This window comes from Cololabis saira, chromosome 12 (genome assembly GCF_033807715.1).
Source record: "Cololabis saira isolate AMF1-May2022 chromosome 12, fColSai1.1, whole genome shotgun sequence".
NCBI classification, from domain to species: domain Eukaryota; kingdom Metazoa; phylum Chordata; class Actinopteri; order Beloniformes; family Belonidae; genus Cololabis; species Cololabis saira.
The window spans coordinates 29920808-29942453 of record NC_084598.1 but is presented as its reverse complement, the minus strand read 5'-3'; the positions used below and the strand labels follow the sequence as shown (position 1 = coordinate 29942453).

The 21646-nt window shown below is 40.7% G+C and overlaps 1 protein-coding gene across 10 annotated transcripts in view; it reads right to left on the bottom strand.

The window, feature by feature from the left end:
• Nucleotides 1-21646, bottom strand: part of prdm16 (PR domain containing 16) — a 173104-nt gene that overhangs the window by 67385 nt on the left and 84073 nt on the right. For 7 of the 10 annotated variants that reach the window (XM_061736466.1, XM_061736467.1, XM_061736470.1 and 4 more), the window contains exon 3: nucleotides 7665-7715. In XM_061736466.1, coding sequence (XP_061592450.1) covers nucleotides 7665-7715 — 51 coding nt within the window. The remainder of the gene's footprint in view (nucleotides 1-7664; nucleotides 7716-21646) is intronic. The other 3 variants (XM_061736468.1, XM_061736473.1, XM_061736475.1) reach the window with 1 other exon arrangement.

The window sequence follows — 21646 nt, the reverse complement described above, 5'->3', positions numbered from 1 at the left end:
GTAACAAAATCATTTCAGCTTTCAAAAACCCCCCTCTCAAATTGACATGTTCTTACAGAAAATACTTTAGAATAATAAACAAGTTAAATCACTTACACTTACTCGCACTCCGATTAGCAACCATGCAAAGAATGAAGTGCATTTAGAACCTATTTAAAAAAGTAAAAAAATAATAATCTTGACTTTTTCTGAGACAAAAGGTTGAGTTCAGGGAAGGACAGACAGGAACTCTCCGCTCTTTGGGAGCTGAACTTATTGCCAGGATTGTTTAAATGTTGATAAGCTGAAATTTGTTCACAGCTTACTACAGATCAACAAAAAACACTGCCTGTTGCTAATACTGCGCAGCCTATTTAGGCTTCTGTTTGTCTTTAGAACACATTTAATTTATTTGCAAATCAAAGTACCAGTGTCCATTTACAAAGTTTTTCACAATTCTTTTTCAGTGTGAAAGCATTTTTCTGGGCCTATAGTGAAATATTTAGTTCAACCCGAACTGAAAAAGTATGTAACTTTAGAGTAATTTAGAAGAAGGTTAGCGATAGTTGACTGGATCCCAATCAGGAAGCAGCAGAATGTCCACAGATGGATGCTTCACAACAAATGTGTGTAAGTGAATGTGTGAGGAAACTCGTATGACAGCCCCCACAACTGTCAGACTATCGCCCTCCTCCTTTTGTCGGGTGACCCCGGAGAATGCGGTGGGAATGGTCACTGGGAGAGAGATTATGAAGAGACAAAGACTCCACGAGGGAATGAGAGTAGATTGAAGGAGTGAAGGCCAGACTGAAAGAAAGAGAAGCGAGTGAGAGAGAGAGACGGGGTCAAGAGCCGGCTGATGTGAAAGTGCCTCTGATCACCTCGTGCTTCTCCGCCGCCTCCTCGCTCTGTCTCTCTCTATCTGTTTCCCTCTTTCTTTCTTTCTCTCTTTCTCTCATTCCCACTTGAATTCCTCTCCCAGCGCTTCACTCCAATGTGACGTTGGTTTTTGATCGACGATAACAACAGAGATGCGTCAGTCAAGGCCCACACATGTACGCTGGACACACACACACACACACACATCATTTAAAAGATCCAATGCAAGTTAAAAGTGGCACCAGAGAGGGCACAAACACACACACATGCATGGACACAGTTACACACAGGGGTGGCCTTTGACTGAATGCTCCTCACAAGACATAATGACAGCATTCTGCAGTAACCATACTTGGGACAGTTCCCACAGACAAGACAGACAGAGACAGAGAAAGAGCATTTCTTTCTGTCTTCACCTCTCCTCCTACTCTCCACCTCGTCTCCAACAGCCCTGACTTTGTTTGGACCATGTGACCTACCACAAATCAGCGCTGTAATGTAACACAGAAACATTAAAGGAATCCAACAATCTATATTTTCAGCATTAGATGCTTTCTGTTTCCAGCACCAACGTTTCTAACTTCTCAGAGTTGAACCAACAATGCAATCAGATGCTTCTGTCGGTGCATAATACGGCATGTTGTGCTCACATTTTGAGGGAATTTGTGTGCGGAAAATCTGGTGCTAGTTACAAACCAGCTTTCCAATATGCAAAAGAGCAAGATACAAGTCGTGAACTCATTTTCTTGGCTTTATATGCAAATAAAAGAGGCATGAGGCATGTGTTGAAGGATATCCAGAGCAGGGCCCAATCATTGCATTGCCATTGACCATGTAGGCCAAATTTCTTCACATTTGTCTGTCTGCAGGAAACCACATCGCAGCCTTCTAAAACCACCTGGAACCTTGAAGTGGACTTCTGTGGCTCCCCATTCAGATCACTTTTTACTCCTTCACTGCGCCTGACACAATGCAGCATTTCGTGGTGTATATGTTGAAGGAGGAGTGTGTGGGGGGGGGGGTAACGGTGGTGACTATTAAGGGGTGGGGTACAGGTTACGAGCCAAAAGAAAACATGTCACTCAGGGACCATTAAAACGTAACCCTGCCCAGAAGAAGAAAGAGACCCATATCATCATTAAGTCATCTCGAGGCTAAGCGAAAACCACAAATATTATTCCTACAACCCCCTCTACAGATACCCGCGCACCCAGTAGATACTTGCTCACACACACCTCCCCGTCTCTTTCCGTAGATGGCAGGGAAGACAGGATGATTGGGGATGATTGTGGTGTGTTTTGCTCACTTCCTGAAGATGACAAGAAGATGTTTGGATTCTTCCTCATCGCCTATTTTTGTTTTTATTATATATTTTTCTTGTTTTTTTCTTCTTTTCCCCCTTCCTCAAGCCATCAATGAGGACTCAAAAAGCCCGGGGAGGCTCACAGAGAACACACTAACTCTTCCCCGAAAGTTCCTGGTGAACATTTAGGTTAAAACCCAGATTTATCAACGTAACAGGAATTTACAAAATCAGGCAAACGCTACAAAATCTTCAGTTTGAGAACCTAGGTTGAGTAAATAGTTGCTACTCTTGACTGATGAATAACCAAGTAGGTCTTGCAATCGATCAGAAATATCATACATTATATTCAGCCCTGCATCCATCAGCAGCATCCGTGCACGTGTGGACAATATCTATTGTATTCTGGGTAGAAATCAAACACACACAGAGCCCCCCCCCCCCCCCCCACCCCCCACCCCCCCACTCCAAATAGCCCAGGGATATTTGTGACGTTCAGCATTGTGAAAAATGACTCGCCCCAGTGGCACACTGGGGTGGCAGTGATTATAATATCCAGATAATCATTTCAAACAAATTATCATAATTATCAATCAATCATGAGTCCATTTAAGCAGGGGGGGGGGGGGGGGGGGGGGGTTGTGGTGTGGTGCTGTTGGCAGAGGGTAAACTATGGCCCAGAGCACTGGATCACTTCTGCGGCCCTCGTGTCTCCTTCTGTCCACATAATAACCCTAATACATTCAGGGCCATTCAGCTTGTGTATTTAGAGACTCAATTCCCCGGGTTGATATTGAAGTAGCGGGGGGCGAATACTCTGGTCCTGCACACACACACACCCAGGGACTCACAAAATGTGACTGACCCCGATTTGGCTCCCTAGTCTTTCAACGTGGAGAAGGGAAAATCTACTTATAGGTCAGAGTTCCTATCAAGCCCTGTCATACCCCCATTTACAAGTTATGACACACCCACAGCACACATGCACTGCAGAATGCATCATAATACGGACCATTTCTACCAAGAGCTTGAAGTTGAGTAAAAGTGCATTAAGTAACAATGTGTATCACCACACGGAACGTTTCAGCGAAAGAGGAACACATGTCCACCTTCAGTCGGACAAATCAGAGAGGAAGAGCTTAACGGCAGAATAACAGGACTCGATCGTCTCCAAGAGAATCTGTATCTTTTCACGGTAAATCCCCGCTGAAAAGCGGCATGAATTGATTCAATCTCAGTGGTATTGAGAGGCGAATGAATGGGGGCCTGGAGAGAGGGAGAGAGAGAATCCGAGAAATTAAGTGAGAACCAGAAAGAGAGAGATAGATAGTAGCCTTCGGGGGAGAGATGATCATCTTGGGAAAAAAGCAATCAGGGCCCATTGATTTTCTCTGCTGGTTGAATGGAGGGTGTCTATCTGGAAGTCATTATCTGCCATCTGATCTGCGAGAGTGTTTACACACGTCGGCATGGACAGCAGCGCTGCTCTGAAGATGAGGATTAACACACACGCCGACACTCGCGCACACATGCGCTCACTGAGCACAGATTGTCTTCTTTCCCCCTGCTCTGTGTCGAGCTACCAGTTTTAAATCCAAGGATTCCAAAAGAAACTTGAGTCTCCTGATACCCTATTAACATCTGCACACACATTTAGAGACTTAAGTGAATGCACTGTGTGTGTGAGGGAAAATATACATAAGCGGGGCCTAGACAGCTAAACAGACAGATAGTCCTGTTTTCAATAGCCGGCCCAGACTACATCAAACAATCCGTGATCCTATCACTAATAGCCGCTGATAGCGATCTATAGCTACAACAACACCATCCTGTCTGCTGAGGAACAGAGAGGGATGAAATAAATTGAAGACGATGGATGGAGCAAACAGAGGGGAGATTCAGATAACAGGTCTTTTCTTTTTTTTTTTTCTTTTTGTGACGGTACATGGGATTTTATGTTGTGTGTGTGTAAGACGACATGACCCAGAAAGCATTGCGTATGAATCTGGGGCTTTAAACTTCACACATGAACACATGAGGGCCCTTCTGGGTCATTTTCAGTAAGTGTACTGCAGATGTTGCAACAATACAGTTGCCTCCGTTTTATCCGCGGCCTTATCCTTGACTCTAACACTGATTCCCTATTACCTTTATGCTCCATTCAGACTGAAACACTGATGCACTGAAGAGATAGATAACGTTTCTGGCTTTTATCTTTCTGTTAAAGTAACACCATTCAATCACATTGGTTACGTTGACATTAATCTTTGTCACAACTTTATTCAGGCATCCCATAGCACGCTTCCAATATCATTCGTGTGCAGACTATTAAACCTCAGACACACAAGCCCGTATGCCATTTTCCATTGGTCTGTATTTTTGTATAGTGCATATTGGTTTTGGATTGAACCTGTAAACTTTTATACATTTGTTAAATAGCTAGTAATAGCTAGTTAAATAGCTAGTTAAATAGGTGATCAAAGCTCTGATTGGTTACTTGCAAAAGTCTCTTACAGGAATGATCATAGTTGTTGTCAACTTTCTTTCACTGAGGATAACAATCTCCAGCATCATCCTTTTTTTGCTGCGTCCGTTTTTAACAGAGGAGCCTGCAGTGAGCGATGACCGAAATGTTGCTTTTACTGGTCATCTGGTTCAGCTGCTCTGAAATAATACTTTGTAGCTGAAGGTGTCAGCCCAATTCACGAGGGAGGAAAGCTTGGAAACCTTTTATTTATTTAACAATCCAGTACACTGAGCACCTCTCCTTTGAAAAGAACTTCATATACTGAAAAGAGACTTAGATCTACTGTTAAAAAGGCAAAGTTCAGCATTTGTGACTTTTATGGAAGTGGACACATTGGCCATGGTCAGTTCAAGTATAGGGCAAACTTAATTAATCTGTAATCCCTCAGTTATTACTATAACCCCGCTGTGAACATTTAAGACTACAGTTTTCTCTGTTTTCTTATCTTCAACTGTGCTGTATTCTAACATATCATCACACACATCATCATACTCTGCCCACTTGGTACAAAAGCTGGAAGCTGGAGTAAAATCTTTGACTGAGCAGCTTTAACAATATGGAACATGTAGATGTGTCCCTTTAATTTAGTGTGTATATAAACACAACAGCAAAGCGCAGTAACAAGTGAGAAGTAAAAACCATACTACAACTTTATTTAAGAGTCTACTTTGATGAAGCGAGGATGTCGTGCTGAGAAACCGGTCTGAGGTGAGATCTGTGTGTGTGTGCGTGTGTGTGTGTGTGTGTGTTTGTGTGTGTGTGTTTGTGAGCATATACCCTGCCCTGTGTTCGTATGGGACTGCATGTGAATGAATGAGTCATGTCATCAGGAATGGCTCATGCATAATTTCATTCATATTCATAACAGGCATGTGGTCTGCCACCGCCCAACGAGGGCCCACCGCAACTCACACTCCGCATAATGACATGAAGCCAGTGTGTTTTTGAAAGCGTGCATGTGTTTAGATTGTCCATAGGGATACTGTACGTCTGTGTTCTGTCATCTATGTGAGCGTAAGCGTGTAGGGTACAACTTCATGGTCCAGTTAGAAAGTCTGACTGTATGAAAGTGTGTGTGTGTGTGTGTGTGTGTGTGTGTGTGTGTGTGTGTGTGTGTGTGTGTGTGTGTGTGTGTGTGTGTGTGTGTGTGTGTGTGTGTGTGTGTGTGTGTGTGTGTTTCATGTGGAGGGTGGTTAGGTAGTTTAGAAAACCAACTAGTTTTTTTTTGTTGTTTTTTTTTCCACATTGTAGGAACATGTGGGGGAACTCAGAACAGCCCAAACCACCTGTGGTCGGCTCCTAAAATAAGCTCATTGACTAATGTAGGATTTCAAATTGGCCCAACGCTCGCTGATTTACATGTTGGTCTGCCTGTTTATATATGGTGCTGCAATAAGACCCTTGACCTGAAATGCAAATGTAAGTAATTTCATTTTCAAAAATCCAGATGGGTCACAACTATAAATTACAGAACGCGTGATTTTAAGTAAAAAAAAAAGCACTTTTCTTACTTCGTTCACAAGGCACCCATTGAGTTTATCTACTTTCTGACCTCTTATGCATTGCTTGTAATAAAGAACTAAGAAAAATGCATAAATGGTATTTTTTTACTTAATTTAATTTTTTACAATTAATAACATCACTAGACGATTACAAGGATGTATGTACTAGGGCCAAACAAAAAAACAAAAAAAGGAAATTACGAGAATAAAGTCATAATGTAATGAGAATAAAGTCGTAAAATTATGAGAATACAGTCATAATATTACGAGAATAAAGTCGTAATATTACGAGAATAAAGTTGTAATATATTATAAATATATAAATATAACTTCACAAGATGCTCAATATTCTTCATTTTAACACAGGGAGAAGACTGCTCTTCCTGTTAGAGTTCTCATAAATTACCACTTTATTTTCATAATATTATGACTTTATTCTCATACATTTTTTGTCTTAGTTTGGCCCTAATACTCCGTCGTAGTATGTTGAATCTATTTACATGTAAAACAAAAACAGGTTGATTTTGACAGGTTCACACTGAAAACATAAAATCCCATTGTAACACTCAGTTTTGACAAAACAGCATATAAGTAATCTTTGTTCCATTTTCAAGCTTTTAGTCCAACCACCCTTCCCCTCTCGTCATAGACCTGACCCAGGGCTGCGCCGGCATTGGCTTCAGCAACTCCCAGCCAGAGCGTGCCCTGTGCAGCGGCCATTGTTCTTTCATGGGCCATTAGATGGACATGAACTCTTTCGCCCGTTTTGTCTTGACCCAGTGACACTGACCGTAAAAACAAACTGCCCAGCCTCTTCAATAAATTTATCACCTCATAAAGTGGTCAGTGACTGGTCAATGAGACGTGACGGTCAGAGTGACAGCGTAAGTGAAGGGAGGGCTTCCATCATCATGGATCAATGTTTTATTTTATTTTCCATTTAATCTGGGCTCTCTCCAATAAGCAAGGCTTATTAGTAACTGAAACAACCCAGTAGAGGGTAAAAAAGTCATGTATTCATTCTTGATCAGGTGGGTGCTTTTGTTTGTTGACATGCAAATAAACTTCTAGTTTTATAACAAAAATAGTTTGGCTAGGGAAAACTTTCAGTCACATGACCAATGTTAACACTTTCTTTTGACTCTAATCTTTGTAAACTGATCAAAGAGATGTATTAGAGTTCAAATAAAACTGCTACATACAGTGCATGTATGAAGGGATATATATATATATATGTATATATATATATATATATATATATATATATATATATATATATATATATATATATATATATATATATATATATATATATATATATATATATATATACCTGATAAATGTATATATACGTACATAAATATTGCATGTCCCCATGCTGAGTGCAAGAACTTGTAAAGGGAGGACACAAGACAGAGATGGAGGGATAGAGACATGATTTATAAAGTGGTAGAGAGAGAGATTATTATCTTACCTTTTTGATGCAGCTGTCAGGGGAGTCATTTTCATGATCATTCATCATCTGCTGGAAAAGAAAAAAACAGGCAAAAGGAGATATATTTGTATTTAAAATTCAGAAGTCCTTTAGGGTAGTCATTCGTACCATCATTCAAAAATTATGGAGTTAAAACTACCAGAATGCAAGAATATTTGAGTCTGACTGGAGAAGAAAAAGATATTGATGCGTTAAAAGAGAATATTGATTCCAGCACTTCAAAAGGCATCGGCCTTCTGTTGTGACGACAACTGCGTGATGACAAGAGCACAGGGTGTTCACAGTTCATCAAGCGCACCCTCTGGGTTACAAATATGACCGGGGGGACACAATAATGGACTCAGAGGTCACAAAAACACAACCAGAAGCAAACATAACACTCCACACATTTGGATGAATGAATGTCCCACATTTGACGTTAATTCTCCGCTTCAGGGTTGCAGGAAATTTTCCTGAGAATGTATGTGTGTCTATGTCAGGGAGAGAGTGTGTATAATTAAGCCTTCAAGCAATATTTACTGGGGGCAGATGGGTGGTAGAATGCTCCCAGTGTCTGCCAGAGGAAATGAAGGAAGTGGGGGTATGATGGAGAGATGGGGCTGCCCGCTGCAGTGAGAGGGTATTTCACGTAGAATGGTGACCCAGAGTCTCTCCTCGTCTGTCTGTCTCTGTCTCTCACTCTCTGAAGCCCATTGAGGATCAAAGAAGGGACACAGTCTATTTTCAGAGCATTTTCAGGTGGGTTGCTGGATCAGCACTCAGTTTAAGTTAAATTATGCCTATAAAAATGTCCCGGAGCATTGATACACATCATATCTGAGCCTTCCTTTCTCTGCTCTGCCCTATCCTTCCAATCTGCTCTTTTACAGTAGGTCTGTTGTATGAGCTGACACATTTAAGTTAGTATTTCCTCAAGAAATCTGGCCCACTGTGATTGGGAAAGAGACATTTATCCGTTGTGGAATCTCTCTTGGAAACTGTGGGGCTATTCTTCGACTTCAGGCATAAAATAACTTCTTACACGCACCTTTCCGTACAAGACTTCGATTCACAAGAAGTGATAATGGATTGTTTGTATGGTCTTTAAGCTGTACAAACGCCATGTGCTTCTAGATAAGGACTATTTTTTTTCCCTTCATTAACACAGAATAACTGTTACCTGAAAAACATACTGGTAGTCCAAGTAGTTTTCTCTCTCCCCTTGGTATTACACTGAACCAGATGGCTCACATGCGCGCGGATGTCCCGTACTCCATGGTTTCCTACATTAAGCTGTCAAGGGATGTGTTTCTAAACCTCACCAAGTGGTTGTAATTACACCACAGATACTTACAACAGTGTTCTCAACCTACTTAGTGTACATCTAAAGCTGCACAGATGCATCCTGTTCCTGAAATCAGCTTCAAGCAAAATAGCAGCAAACAAATGCTGGACTTGATAAAGGTTATTCTTCATCATGATTCAAGCTGCATGGGCACAAAACTGTTTTCTAATGGCAAATTAAAAGAAAATGGGGAAAACAGATGAGACAACCATATCTCTATACACACACACGTGTATATATATATATATATATATATATATATATATATATATATATATATATATATATATATATATATATATATATATATATATATATATATATATATATATACATATATACATGCTCTTATGTATGTGTATATATATGACGGTAAAATAGAGTGTGTAACAGAGAGGGGTGAGGTTGGGGTGGGAGCGATGGGGGGGGGCTGGAGGTTCCCATTTCTTGTAATGCTCCAAACCAGCTGCAACAGTTTACAGAACCAACAGCTTGGCTGGGTCATCTAAAATGCTACCAGGCGCTCAGCAACTGCAGGACAATTTCTGGACTTTCCCTCGGCTCTGCTCAGATACATGCCAAGTGTAAATATGTGTGTATCAAATTGTGCAAGAATAACCCAAAACTTTAGAAGACCTGCAAGCAGACATAAGCGGTTTTACTGATGCCTTAATGTGTTTCAGCTTTAGGCAGGGGCTGGCGGGGGCTGTGTGGGCACTACATCTTCTAAACTCCGGTTTTCGGTCAAGAAATAATGCACTCAGTGTAAGAAATGATCAGGAAGCTTCCTGCATTCGACTTTTACATATTTCTCCTTGAGATCGTCAACTGAAAAATGACCAGATGAGCTTAATTTACTGGAAGTTCAATTCAAACTTTAGTGGTTCACATGGTTTTTCTGTGAAAAGCAAGGGAACATGGAATGATGACAATAACATTAACACAAAGGCAGGTGGAGAGAGTCTTTCAACACTGACTCACTGTAAGTATAAACACACATACCAGACAAACACAAATACAGACTATTCTAACCTTGCGGCAGAACCGCACCAAACAAATAAATAACCTATTAATTAGAGAAGGAAAATGGGATTGGCCACCAACCGACGGCGCAATGATTTATTGCACATGTCACCGTCATCTCAAAGTGACTTTTCCTCCGGGGTGGTGAGACATGTCCAAATACAGACTTGCCTATGTTGAGAGGGATAGATTTTCCACTATAGTGAGGTAAAATTGTCCATTTGTTCTATATCTAGCCTGCTAAATGCTGACATGTCAATATGTCTTATGGAAAAGAGAAAACACTGAAGTGAGGGTAATTAGACAGAGTGTGCAAAAGTGTGTCTGGGCACACAAACTTCTCCCTCTCTGGCCCATATGACCTCAAACATAAACAAATCCAGTCGTGGCTTGATGAAAGTGCAGCCACCTGCAGAATCCTTCCACCCAGAGCTGTCCAGAACCTCATTTAGAATATACATAACTGCGTGTTTGCGTATGTGAGATAGTCTGTGTGTGTGTCTGTGTGTATATCTCATCATTTTGTGGTGTGTGTTTTCACTCTGGGTGGAGGGGGGAGGGAAAACCCCACCATTATTACTATTTCATAGCACAACTTTTGTAATTGGACAGAGTTGGGAGTTTTCAACACCACTTGAGCGCCATTCCCACTGACGGACCATGATGACCAAGCAGACAAAAGAAAACACAACTCGGGAAGAAATGCTCAGTGAGTGGAGCAACTCATTGTTTTTACAAGATCTGTCACAGACATCCTGCAAAATCAGTTTGAGTTTATTCCTAGAAATTTAGATATGGAGAAAAAATACCTCAAGAGGGGTCTCTGCTTAGGCCCCATTGAGCAAATGTGGTGGTTTTGCATGCACGGCTTAAGTTGGTCCTTAAAAAAAAAAGAAGAAGCAAATAGTAATCTTCTTGTCACACAGTTCACCATTGACAAGGCTGAGCAAGTATCCATAGCAACCACAGAAGAGGACGTTAGGACTTGCACATCGTCATCCATGGGAGTGAAGAAATGAAGAAGTCCCCACTTGGAGGTTTGCGCCATAGGAAAATGTTAGCATTCTGTTGCCAAAAACAATTCTGCTCAACTCTGGATAATGTGAGGCAATACAGTAACATGGCCCAGTAGATGGCTGCAGATGTCACAAAGCCACAAGTTTCCAAAAAGAACCAGCAGCAAACAAACCTCAGGGCTTTTTGAACCAGAGCCTTGACTGACAACCCATTGGCTGCAAGAGCCACACCAAGAAAGCCACAAATTGAAAGTTTTGCTACGCATTTATTGGGAACTTTTGCAGTATCTTGGCATGTTGACAGGACTTCATTGTGGTGGGAATGTCCTGGATGGGTTATTGATCTTTTTGACGTGTAGATGGTAGAGGAAGCGGTCTTTCACTGTGGGTCATGTTGAATAATGAGCTGCAGAGAAAGTGAATTTCTGACCAAGACCAAGACTGAGAGAAGAGACAGGGAGAGAGAAAGGAGAGAAAATGAAAGAGGAGGTTTTGTTTCTCAAGTCTGGAGCCTTTAAAATAGGATGTAACCATGATGTCACACATGATTTCAACAAACGGATCCCACTATTCTGACTCCAAGATACTTGCAAATCAGATCGGAACGCTTTCCAATCGATGAAACAACACGAGTACCCCAAAAAAGGAAGAGAAACAACAGGGGAAGCAAGTCTTGAGTGTGCATGTGTGTTTCTGTAGTCTCTTGCTATCATTTCAAATCCCTGATAACAAACCTTTTACACTTTCTTGCCAAAGACTGCTTAAGTAAGGATACATGTCTAACCCAGTCTGCTTTTAAGCATCAAGTGAGATAGTGCCTGCTTATGGCTCCAAGTCTTTTCTCTGGCTGGTCCTTTAAAAGGATGTAAAATGAGGCTATTTCTGGATTTCCCTGATATAGGGTCTTTGACAGCTGACCCAAAACAAGTCCAGGACTATGGCCTCTTCAAAACATGCCTCAACAATGAGGTTGCTCGCAGAGCTAAAGTAAAGAAGTGAGAAGACTATGGCAGCAGATGAGGAAACTGGGCTGAAATCTGCACCACTAAATACTAGGAAGTTAGGGGTCCATCAGACATAATATATTTACAGCAACTTTAATGAGCGGAAGACTTAAGGTGCTTTGGCCAAAGCAAACATTAAGGGCATTACTGATAGGAAACTTTCACTTTCTTCCTTCTGATATTTATTTTTACAATCACTCATTGGTTGTTGTTATCAAACCTTGTTGTGATGAACTGTGAAGAATTTTTGAGAAGCATTCGGATGCATTGACGAAAGACCAAATTTTTCTCACACGGCGCTGAAGCTAACGCTGTTACCCAACCCTACAACCAGATGGGTCAGGGTGCGGCCCGTGACGGAACTAAGAACTGTTGGCGAGATAGAGCTTAGTGCACAAAGGTTAGATTTAGAAGGCAAACACTCGGAACTATTGTGCGACTCTGGAAAGTCACGGCCACTTGTAAAATACAAGAGGCTTATATTTACAGAACGAATTCTGACCCTGGACGTCCTGAGAGTCTTTGTGTGATTTATGGAGAAAATGTCACTGTGAAATCTCCTGGCAGGATTTGCATTGACCCAGGACAGGATTGTCTCATCAGTTCAGTGTCCTGCATGATTCACCAATCCTGCATAGACATGCTTGTCTTAGATGCCAAACGCTTTGGTACAAATGAGCTGATCAAATATTTGCATTCATACACCTGACAATTGAAGAATATGACGTTATTTAACTGGAGAAAAGAGATGTTATAAATTGAGATTTGCACTTACCCAGCAAACAAACCTTGGGAAAGAGGCTCATTTTCATGAGAAGAGATTGAGAGGAATGTGAAGGGAGGCGGAGGGAGGAGGAAGAGAGCAGGATATTGCAAATTTATTAAAAAGGTCATATTTTCATGGCAGTCTTGTATGGCTATCCATCACCTGATGTACTTATCCTTTTAAGGCCTGTTTGCTTTTGAACTTGATATCGACAGAACCATACAGATAAATATTCTACTTGGCCACTGCTTTATTGATAAGTCATTTGGGCAGATGATCAGTAATAATCATAAGTGAATAAGGGCATGCCAATAGATCTTTTGCTTGCAGATGGTGTGACAGCCGCAGGGTTGAGACCCAATAAATAACCCTACTTTTAAACTAAGAGAATTGCCTACGCAGCGTGGGCAGCTGCTGTACTACGCCTTTAAGATAATGATATATCACACCCTGCCTCTTCATTTTGATAAACATTGCAGTTTATTGACACATGGCACAGGAAAGAAATAATATTACTTTATCTTTAATGATCTCCTTTTCTTCTCATGACACATATTGCCTCTTAGCAAGCAAGAGGTTATGGATTGAAGATTTAAGGTCTTGACTTAAGGGCACATATCGAATCAAAGGTCAAGAAACATCTACTTTTCATTTCACGTGTCTGAACATGAGTGAGAAGCTTATACAGCCAATGCATATATGAATATTTACTTTTAGGCATTACATAAATCTGACCTTGCCTTCTCATCTCAGTAAAGTCATGTGTTTTACATCTCTAGTTTATCTTTCTCGCTGAACTAGGGTATTTAGGAACGTGCACGAGACCACACTATGGTCTTCTGTATGAATCCGTAATTAAAGCCATGAATTCCTTTTAGTAGGTAGGAAAAGGAACATGGAAAAACAAGATACGGGGGATCTCTCAACGCATCCAGTCTTTTCTGGAAAGCAACCAACGAGATATTGTCATTTGATGACTGACAACTGGTGAGTAAATCGCATGTAGTTTATCGAGATCTAGCATTTTTACCGTAAACACAAGGAATTTGGTAGCTTCTCATTTCTTCTCTCTCTCTCACTGTCAATGCAAATCCATATGGAGTGAAAGATGAGTTTGATTTAACAAGACAACAGATGTAGGAGAATATGCAAGACAGAAACAAATAAAAGGTGAAATAAAAGGGAAATAAACAATCACTGTGAGAGAGAACGAGCATTAATATTTGAGATGTTAAATTTATTTTATTAGTTTTTACACCACTGCATTATCCATGTGTACTGTGCATAACTTGGTCAGGATTCCCCTCTGCAAATTTAACCTGTGGCTTCTCTGCATTTTTGGGAGCGCTCTCTCTCTCTCTCTCTCTCTCTCTCTCTCTCTCTCTCTCTCTCTCTCTCTCTCTCTCTCTCTCTCTCTCTCTCTCTCTCTCTCTCTCTCTCTCTCTCTCTCTCTCTCTCTCTCACACACACACACACACACACAGATGCTCAGGCAGATATTTAGTTATTCAGTCACTATATTAACAGAATTTAGCACAGTACCAAATATAAAAGTGAAAAAAGTCTCTAGTGACTTGGGGGCTCAGTGCATGCATATATGGTTTGTGGCTTGGACAAGGAGAGGCTTTCTTCAGGACTTTGAGGGTTTATGCTGAGGTCAATCCCTGCACAACATAATTATGATGTTGTTTGAGAAGGCCAAAGCCATGCTGAGTGACTCGCTGATGAGATTTCTCCATCAAATAAACAATTAAGACCCCCAACATGGATTTTCTGCACATGTCTGTTTGTTTGGGTACAAGCAAAGACACACAAACACGAGTCATTACATGTTATCTGAAGTAACAGTTCTGACGATCAGATATTAAACAGCTTCAACTGGCCCCTTTACACACTCAGCTATCAATAGATAGGTTCTTTGGCCTTTCTTCATCCTCTCAATGGTCTTTTTATACCATGTAGCCACTGTGTTTATGTGGAGACATGAAGCTTAGATGTTAGGCTGTTAACAGGACAAAAGAGCATGTATATTGTAGAAGAAATTAGAAAAGAGATGTCTCATTGTCTAGGGATCATAACATACTCTTATTTGCACAGCTAGTCTATGTTTTTCATTGCCTTTTTACACGGCAATAGTGGTTCCAAATAAACTATACACTGGTTGAGATTCATAGAAACCTGAATCTGTTAAGCAAAGATGCATCCACTTACAACAGATTACTAGAAATGTGGGACACTGTGTGAGATGTAAAATAAAACCAGAATGCAGTGACTTACAAATCTTAAAAAAAGCACATTTTATTTACAATAAAACATGAAAGGTATTGACACTCTCTTAAAATAAGTCATGAGTCATATTTTTAAATCTTTCAAAAAACAGAAAAAAAGACCCCAAATTGTTCAGTTTTTTTCTGTTTACTGAAAAACTTAAAGAACCAAATATATGACTTACACCGTTATTTTGAAAGGGTGATATGTGAGGAGCTTTACTGTCTTAAAGGATACCTATTATGGCATCTAATACCTATTTTAAACAGGCCTTGAATGTCTTAAAAACAAGCTTTTGATTGTTTTTGCCATAGTAAATTAGAAGTTCAGCCTCTGAGCCACGTCTTTATCTTCCCATTCTCTAACATCATTATCTATGCGGGATTCTGAGTGGGCGGGGAGGCTATGATAATGAGGCACTGTGCTGATTGGCGATACACTGCTACGAAAAAATGGCGGAAGCCCCGGCCGGCGGAGTAAGTTGTGGGCGTGGTTTCACGCATTGGAGGCCAACCTATGTAAATCGCATTTTCGTTACGTAGCGACGGGAGCAGAATCTGAACGGCTCGTAGAAGCCACATCACACTGGATGGCTCATCCGGGCGGCTGTACAGACACTGCAGAATTTGGTTGCTTTCCTCCTTCTCTGAGTTGGCAGGCTGAGGGGAGACCACTTTGTTAAAGCAAGAGAAAACTTGTTTTTCATAATAGGTCCCCTTTAAGTAAAAAAAATAAAAGTAATTTTCAATTCGACGCCCCAAACAAGTCTCAAAAGCATGGAGATGGATCAATGTTTGCTGCCCACTGTGTAACATTCACTCGGTGAAAGGGCAGAACAGATCAGCTCAGCACCTGGACTCAAAGCCATCCTTTTGAAACTGATGCAGTATAAGGTTTAATACCGTCCTCCTGAAAGATGTTTGCTCTTCCTGAGAAAGTTGATCTTACGCCTGGATATACTTTACACTAATCTGCCTTTTCCACATTTCCAAGCTGCTCACTCAATGGGCACTGATGGTATGGAGTATATAGTCAAATTTTGATTAGTGTGACCACATTACAATATTCCACTTAGACTCAGTCCATATTAACTGAGTTTTGTACCAGAGAACATAACTGTGATTGGATCATGGTCACATGTGGCTTCTTCTTTGCATGATACAACTTTCATTGACATTTGTCGATGACATGATCAGTGTGCTCCTCGTGAATTTTTAGGAGCCTTCCTTACCCCATGTAGATTTATTCCGATTATTTTGATGACATTCACTCCGGTAGATGATGAGATATTCAAGGTCTTTGCAATTTAATGCTGAGGAGCATTATTCTGAAGTTGTTTCATAATTTGCAGACACGTTTTTGCAGACTTGTGAGCCTCTGTGTGCCTTTACTCCCGAGATTCTCTTTTTTTTAACCAAATCAAGTCACTAACTACTGCTTGTTAAGTAGTTGCAGCACGTTCTTAATATAATTTACTCTTTCACACTGTTGTTGTCTACATCCCGTCTTTTTTAAGCCATCAAATTTAAAATGAGCCAATATTTTTGATGAAATGGTTAAAATCTCTATTCAGTTGTGAATAAAATGAGTTGGTGTTTGCAAACCATGGCATTCATTTTAGTTCCATATTAGCTATTTTTGGAACTGGGATCGTAGCTCTACTGTGGGAATCTAGACTTTTTCTTCATTTGATTGACTCAGCATTCTGCAACGCCACAAGAAAGTAAAATAAACCTTTTTTTCAAAGATAATTCAAATGCATTTACCACTCACGTACGCATTTAAATACCAAAAATAATAATGGCAGCTTAATAGTCCTGATGGCTGCTATTAGCATGCGTATTATTTTAAGTATGATGTGGGGATGCAGTACAAAAAGCATTTGTGTATAACAAATGGACTGTACAAAGTGCGCCATTTATCCTTGTGATTTCTTTTGGTGGCCCATCAGATTATTTACACGGTGGAAACATATAAAGACTGGAGCAGTTAAGCCAGCTGCTACTGCCAAAAGATACTGTCTGGAGATACATGGACTATAAATGGTTTACTGTTGCAGAGATTTTTTGGTCTTTGACAAAAAACAAAATAAAACAAAACAACAAAAAAAAAAAATCCTGATTGCCAGATGCACATAATGACGTCTAAATCATGATGACTGCTTGTTTTCAGATTTTGTTTATCCACCAGCCACTAAATGCATACACAGTTAAATCCATTCAGAATGATGGCATGAATGCTTGTTCAGCTCTTTCAGACTGAAACACTGAAGTCAAGAACGATACAGCTTTAACTCTTGCTTTTAGATTATTTCCTGACATGCTGTATGACCAAAAAAATAAATAAAACAATTAAAATGTTAATGGGCACCTTTAACAGTTCACTATAATAAATGTCCATCCACTGTTTCAGTACTCATTTATTTGCTTTGTTTATGTTTTTTCTCTGCACGGCAACCTTTCCGTCTACTATGTCCCACTTGATTTTCTCCCTGTCTTTCTGTACTCATATTCTTTCCATGCTTGCTCTCAAGAGATAGCAACATTTATCACCACCAGAGCTGTCTCCAAGTCCACAGGATCAACCCATCACCTCCATAATAAATGTCAAGCTGTCATGATTTATATGGCTAATGAAATTGATTATGGCCGCAGCGTCCCAGAACATTGTAGCAGCATGATTCACTACCGTCCTGTTTCCCCAACTGTTTTGAAGTGTGTATGAAGCCAGTAGTGGCTAGGAGAAAAACTGCTTGTCCACAACTTCTTGACAATGATACAGTAACATCTTTTGAGGAGTCTTTATGGTTTGGCCTCGGAGACTCTTTGAAGAAGATAGAATTGAGTAGAGATAATGTAGCACTCCCCTGTACAAAGGCCATTGTCTAATGTTTCCACCACCACTTGCCATCTTCTGATGAGCTGGAAAGTTGCTGACTTTGATCATCCGAAATGGCTCCTGACTTCAAAAGATTGTGTACTAAAGATGTTGCAAAAGTAATGATACGATGCTGCTACTTATCTGGTACCCAAAAGAATAAAAATGTCTGTGGTATGAGACACTGCCAAGCATTTTACCATCTGACTTTTAAGACGTATATAAACTTAGACGTTTTGAATCAGTATTAATCATCATCAATTTTCTGAATTTCATCACGGGTATGTGACACGGACTTTCAGTCAACGACAAAACCCACCTCTAATATCCAAATGAATATGAATTTCCACTCAGTTGGCCTTGTGGCTCATTACAAATTAGTTTATTAGCTGGGCCATATAAGGGGAACGTTTTTTACAACCCTATTAGTATGAAGCAGCGACTATCTCTGTCACTAAGATTGATTTCCTCTGGCTTATCAAACATTTCCACTATCAGCAGGAACTTTAAGCAAAGCGAAGTTCCATTTGCACACCTCAGGCTTAAGAATCATCAGACCACACAGGTTTTTATCGCTGCCATCCTCAGTTGTTAACATCTGTTATCATAACATTCTCCGCTGGTGTCTGTGACACCAGTTTTAATCTTTTGATATACAGCTATGACCATCATCCTGGCTGTTGGAATAACAAAGGCGTGATATGCACAGATAGGATGCACTCTCTTGGTCTCTGAACCCAACTTTATAGCTGTCTGTCTGGCGTGTCCATGGGATGATGACAGATGACTTTATTAGGGGCTGCGTGGTCACAACTTGGATCTGGGACTTTCCATTAGTCATCTAAGTAGAGCACGCAGCAAGGAAAGAGTTAGCAAATATTCCATTCACCCCCTTTTTGTTGTTTATCTATCTGCAACACCAGAATATATGCCATTCTTAGGCACATTTTTCTGTATTTTAATATTTAAATAAAAAAAAAAAGGCGGAGGTAGGAAGATTTGGATTTTGAACTGTCTTAATGTGCTCTAGCTGGCTCATGTAGTTGCAAAAGATGACTTCAGGAGAGAATTGTTCCAAAATAGAGGAGGTAGGGCAGTGGTGAGCATGGGGGAGAAGACGTATCTGTCCTTGGGCTGAGGGACGAAACACAGTTACTTCGGAGTCTCAGCCCTTTCGTTAAGGAGCGACGACACACTCCTCCAGGTCCACAATCATCTTTTACAGTATGATTTTTTTTTAAATAAAAGCAGCGTTTTATCTAAGGCACATGGGAAGAAATGGTCCAATTCAGTCCTGCTCAGCTGCATCAAGGTTGTTCTTCTTGTCTTTTCACGGATGCTGTTATAACCGAAAAGCAGAGATGCCAAGAAAAGGAATATGAGAACTAAAAGGATAGATGAGACATTTAACTGAGAAACCAGGAGATGCATTGCGAGGGAGTGTGATCACCATGAAGTGGAGCTGGGGTGCATTCGATGATGATAAAAGCCCCTTGACTTCACTTACTCACCTCAACGGTGGCAGGACATTCCTGTTGTTAATATTGTTATCCTAGGGCTGCCATGGGCAAGATAAAGAGTGGGGTCGCTGATGGCTCCTAAGTGAATGAGGGACTGGCTACAGATGTGAAGGGCAAGGAGCATCAGTCAGTTAACCGCTGGTTAATAACTGTAACAAAATAAAAAGCACTCAGAAAATCGTCGCTGATATTGCTCAGGGGAAAATCTTTCTTCCTTTCTCCCTGTCAGGTCATCCGCTCGTTTGCAAGTGAGCTGTACGCGGTATGATAGCGCTGCAGGTTGAGGTTAGCCATCAGGAGAGGCAGGGTGCCTCAGTACACGAAATACAATCCAGTGATTGTGAAAGACAATTCAATCCAACGCTTTGAGCTTTTACATTTTTGAAGTCGGTTCTTACAAACATCTTGTTGTACCAAAGAGAATCTCTCTTGTCACCCATGTGCAGAAAGAGTACATCTTCTTTCACAGTATTTCAAATTCAAGAGATGTAAAAGTGATCTGATTGCTCTCTATATAAGGCTTTTAAGACTTTTTTTGTGGGCTCTTAAGTTGTCGGACAGGCTCATTCATCCTGCAGCTTTCAATAACTCCCATATGAGTTTCATTTCTCAGCTCATCGCCCCTTCCCCTGTCTCCTTTCTGCTGAGTGCCTCGCACAGTATACGGAGGGTCGTGGCCAAGGCTAACACGTATCTATAATGTGATCTTCTCAGGCAGCCCCCTGAGGAGCGGAGCCCTGCTCCGGCCCGTTTGCACGGAGGACAATGTGAGTGTTGTGTGGAGGAGCTGGCTGGCTGTCCACTCTGAGACGAGTCAATCTGGGGCTACTACGAAGCTGCCGTCAGCCCTTCTGCCATCAATGCCTCAATAGCCTATTCACAAATGTTTCGAGTCTGTCTCAGCAATTAGAACTTTTACTGGTACATCTTATTCGAATGTTCCAGGGGCTGATATTTTGTAGTGCATGTGTTTTTACGTGCTTGCGTGCCTCCGCGAGCATGTCTGTGTGTGTCTATGGAGTTTTCCTTTTCACAGCGCTGACAGCCAGCAGATTGAGACATCAAGCGCCTGCGTGCTGCGGTAAATTAGCCTTTTCTTCTCAGTGGCTAATTGGAAACCAAAATGTTTTTTTGAGAGGGAGAGAAGAGCTGGGAAAGAAAGCAATGAGCTTTGGTGTGGAAAATGAAATTACTGGCACTTTTAATTGCATTCAAAAGAATGTCACTATATTTATTTATTTATCCTGACAAAAATTGTAATTCGACAGTTGAAGCTTGAACTGATTGTCACCGTGTAGAGGGATTTAAAAAAGAAAAAAAAAGTTAAGCAAAGTGAGAAATTAAGGAAACTTTCATGGAGATGTTTTCCCATCTTAACTTGCCGCTTATAATAAACTAGGACCCACAACTCTGATTTAGAGGCAAATACATTTCCATGCATAATGACCCAAACACACACACATACAAAACATTAATTAAAGGGCCGCCATCTGCATAATTCAGATTAAAATATGAAATAAAAAATGCCACCAACGCTAATTGACTAATTAATCACAGGACCTCGTTGGTAAATGTTCTTCCCTGCTTGAGCAGTTTCAGCAAAATGAAAACATTTGCATTAAGTTAAAATTTGAGGGCTTGAGGCCGACCAGTATATATTGATAAGTAAGGTAAAATATTGTTAAACAATCAACAATGACGTTTGCAAGAATAGACACCAGTTAGGGTCATATGACATCCAAGTATTACAGCCCTCCAACATATGCAGTAGGGATGGGCGGTATGGACTAAAAAATGTATCACGATAATTTCTGGCATTTATCCCAATAACGATAAAAATGACGATTAAAAAAATACCAATTCAACTCCACCTTTTTAACTATAAATCTATCTCGCTCTCAGATCCGCCATGTTTGTTACACAAAAACATCATCAACGGGAATTTATCCTTCCTTCCTTCCTTCCTTCCTTCCTTCCTTCCTTCCTTCCTTCCTTCCTTCCTTCCTTCCTTCCTTCCTTCCTTCCTTCCTTCCTTCCTTCCTTCCTTCCTTCCTTCCTTCCTTCCTTCCTTCCTTCCTTCCTTCCTTCCTTCCTTCCTTCCTTCCTTCCTTCCTTCCTTCCTTCCTTCCTTCCTTCCTTCCTTCCTTCCTTCCTTCACGTACG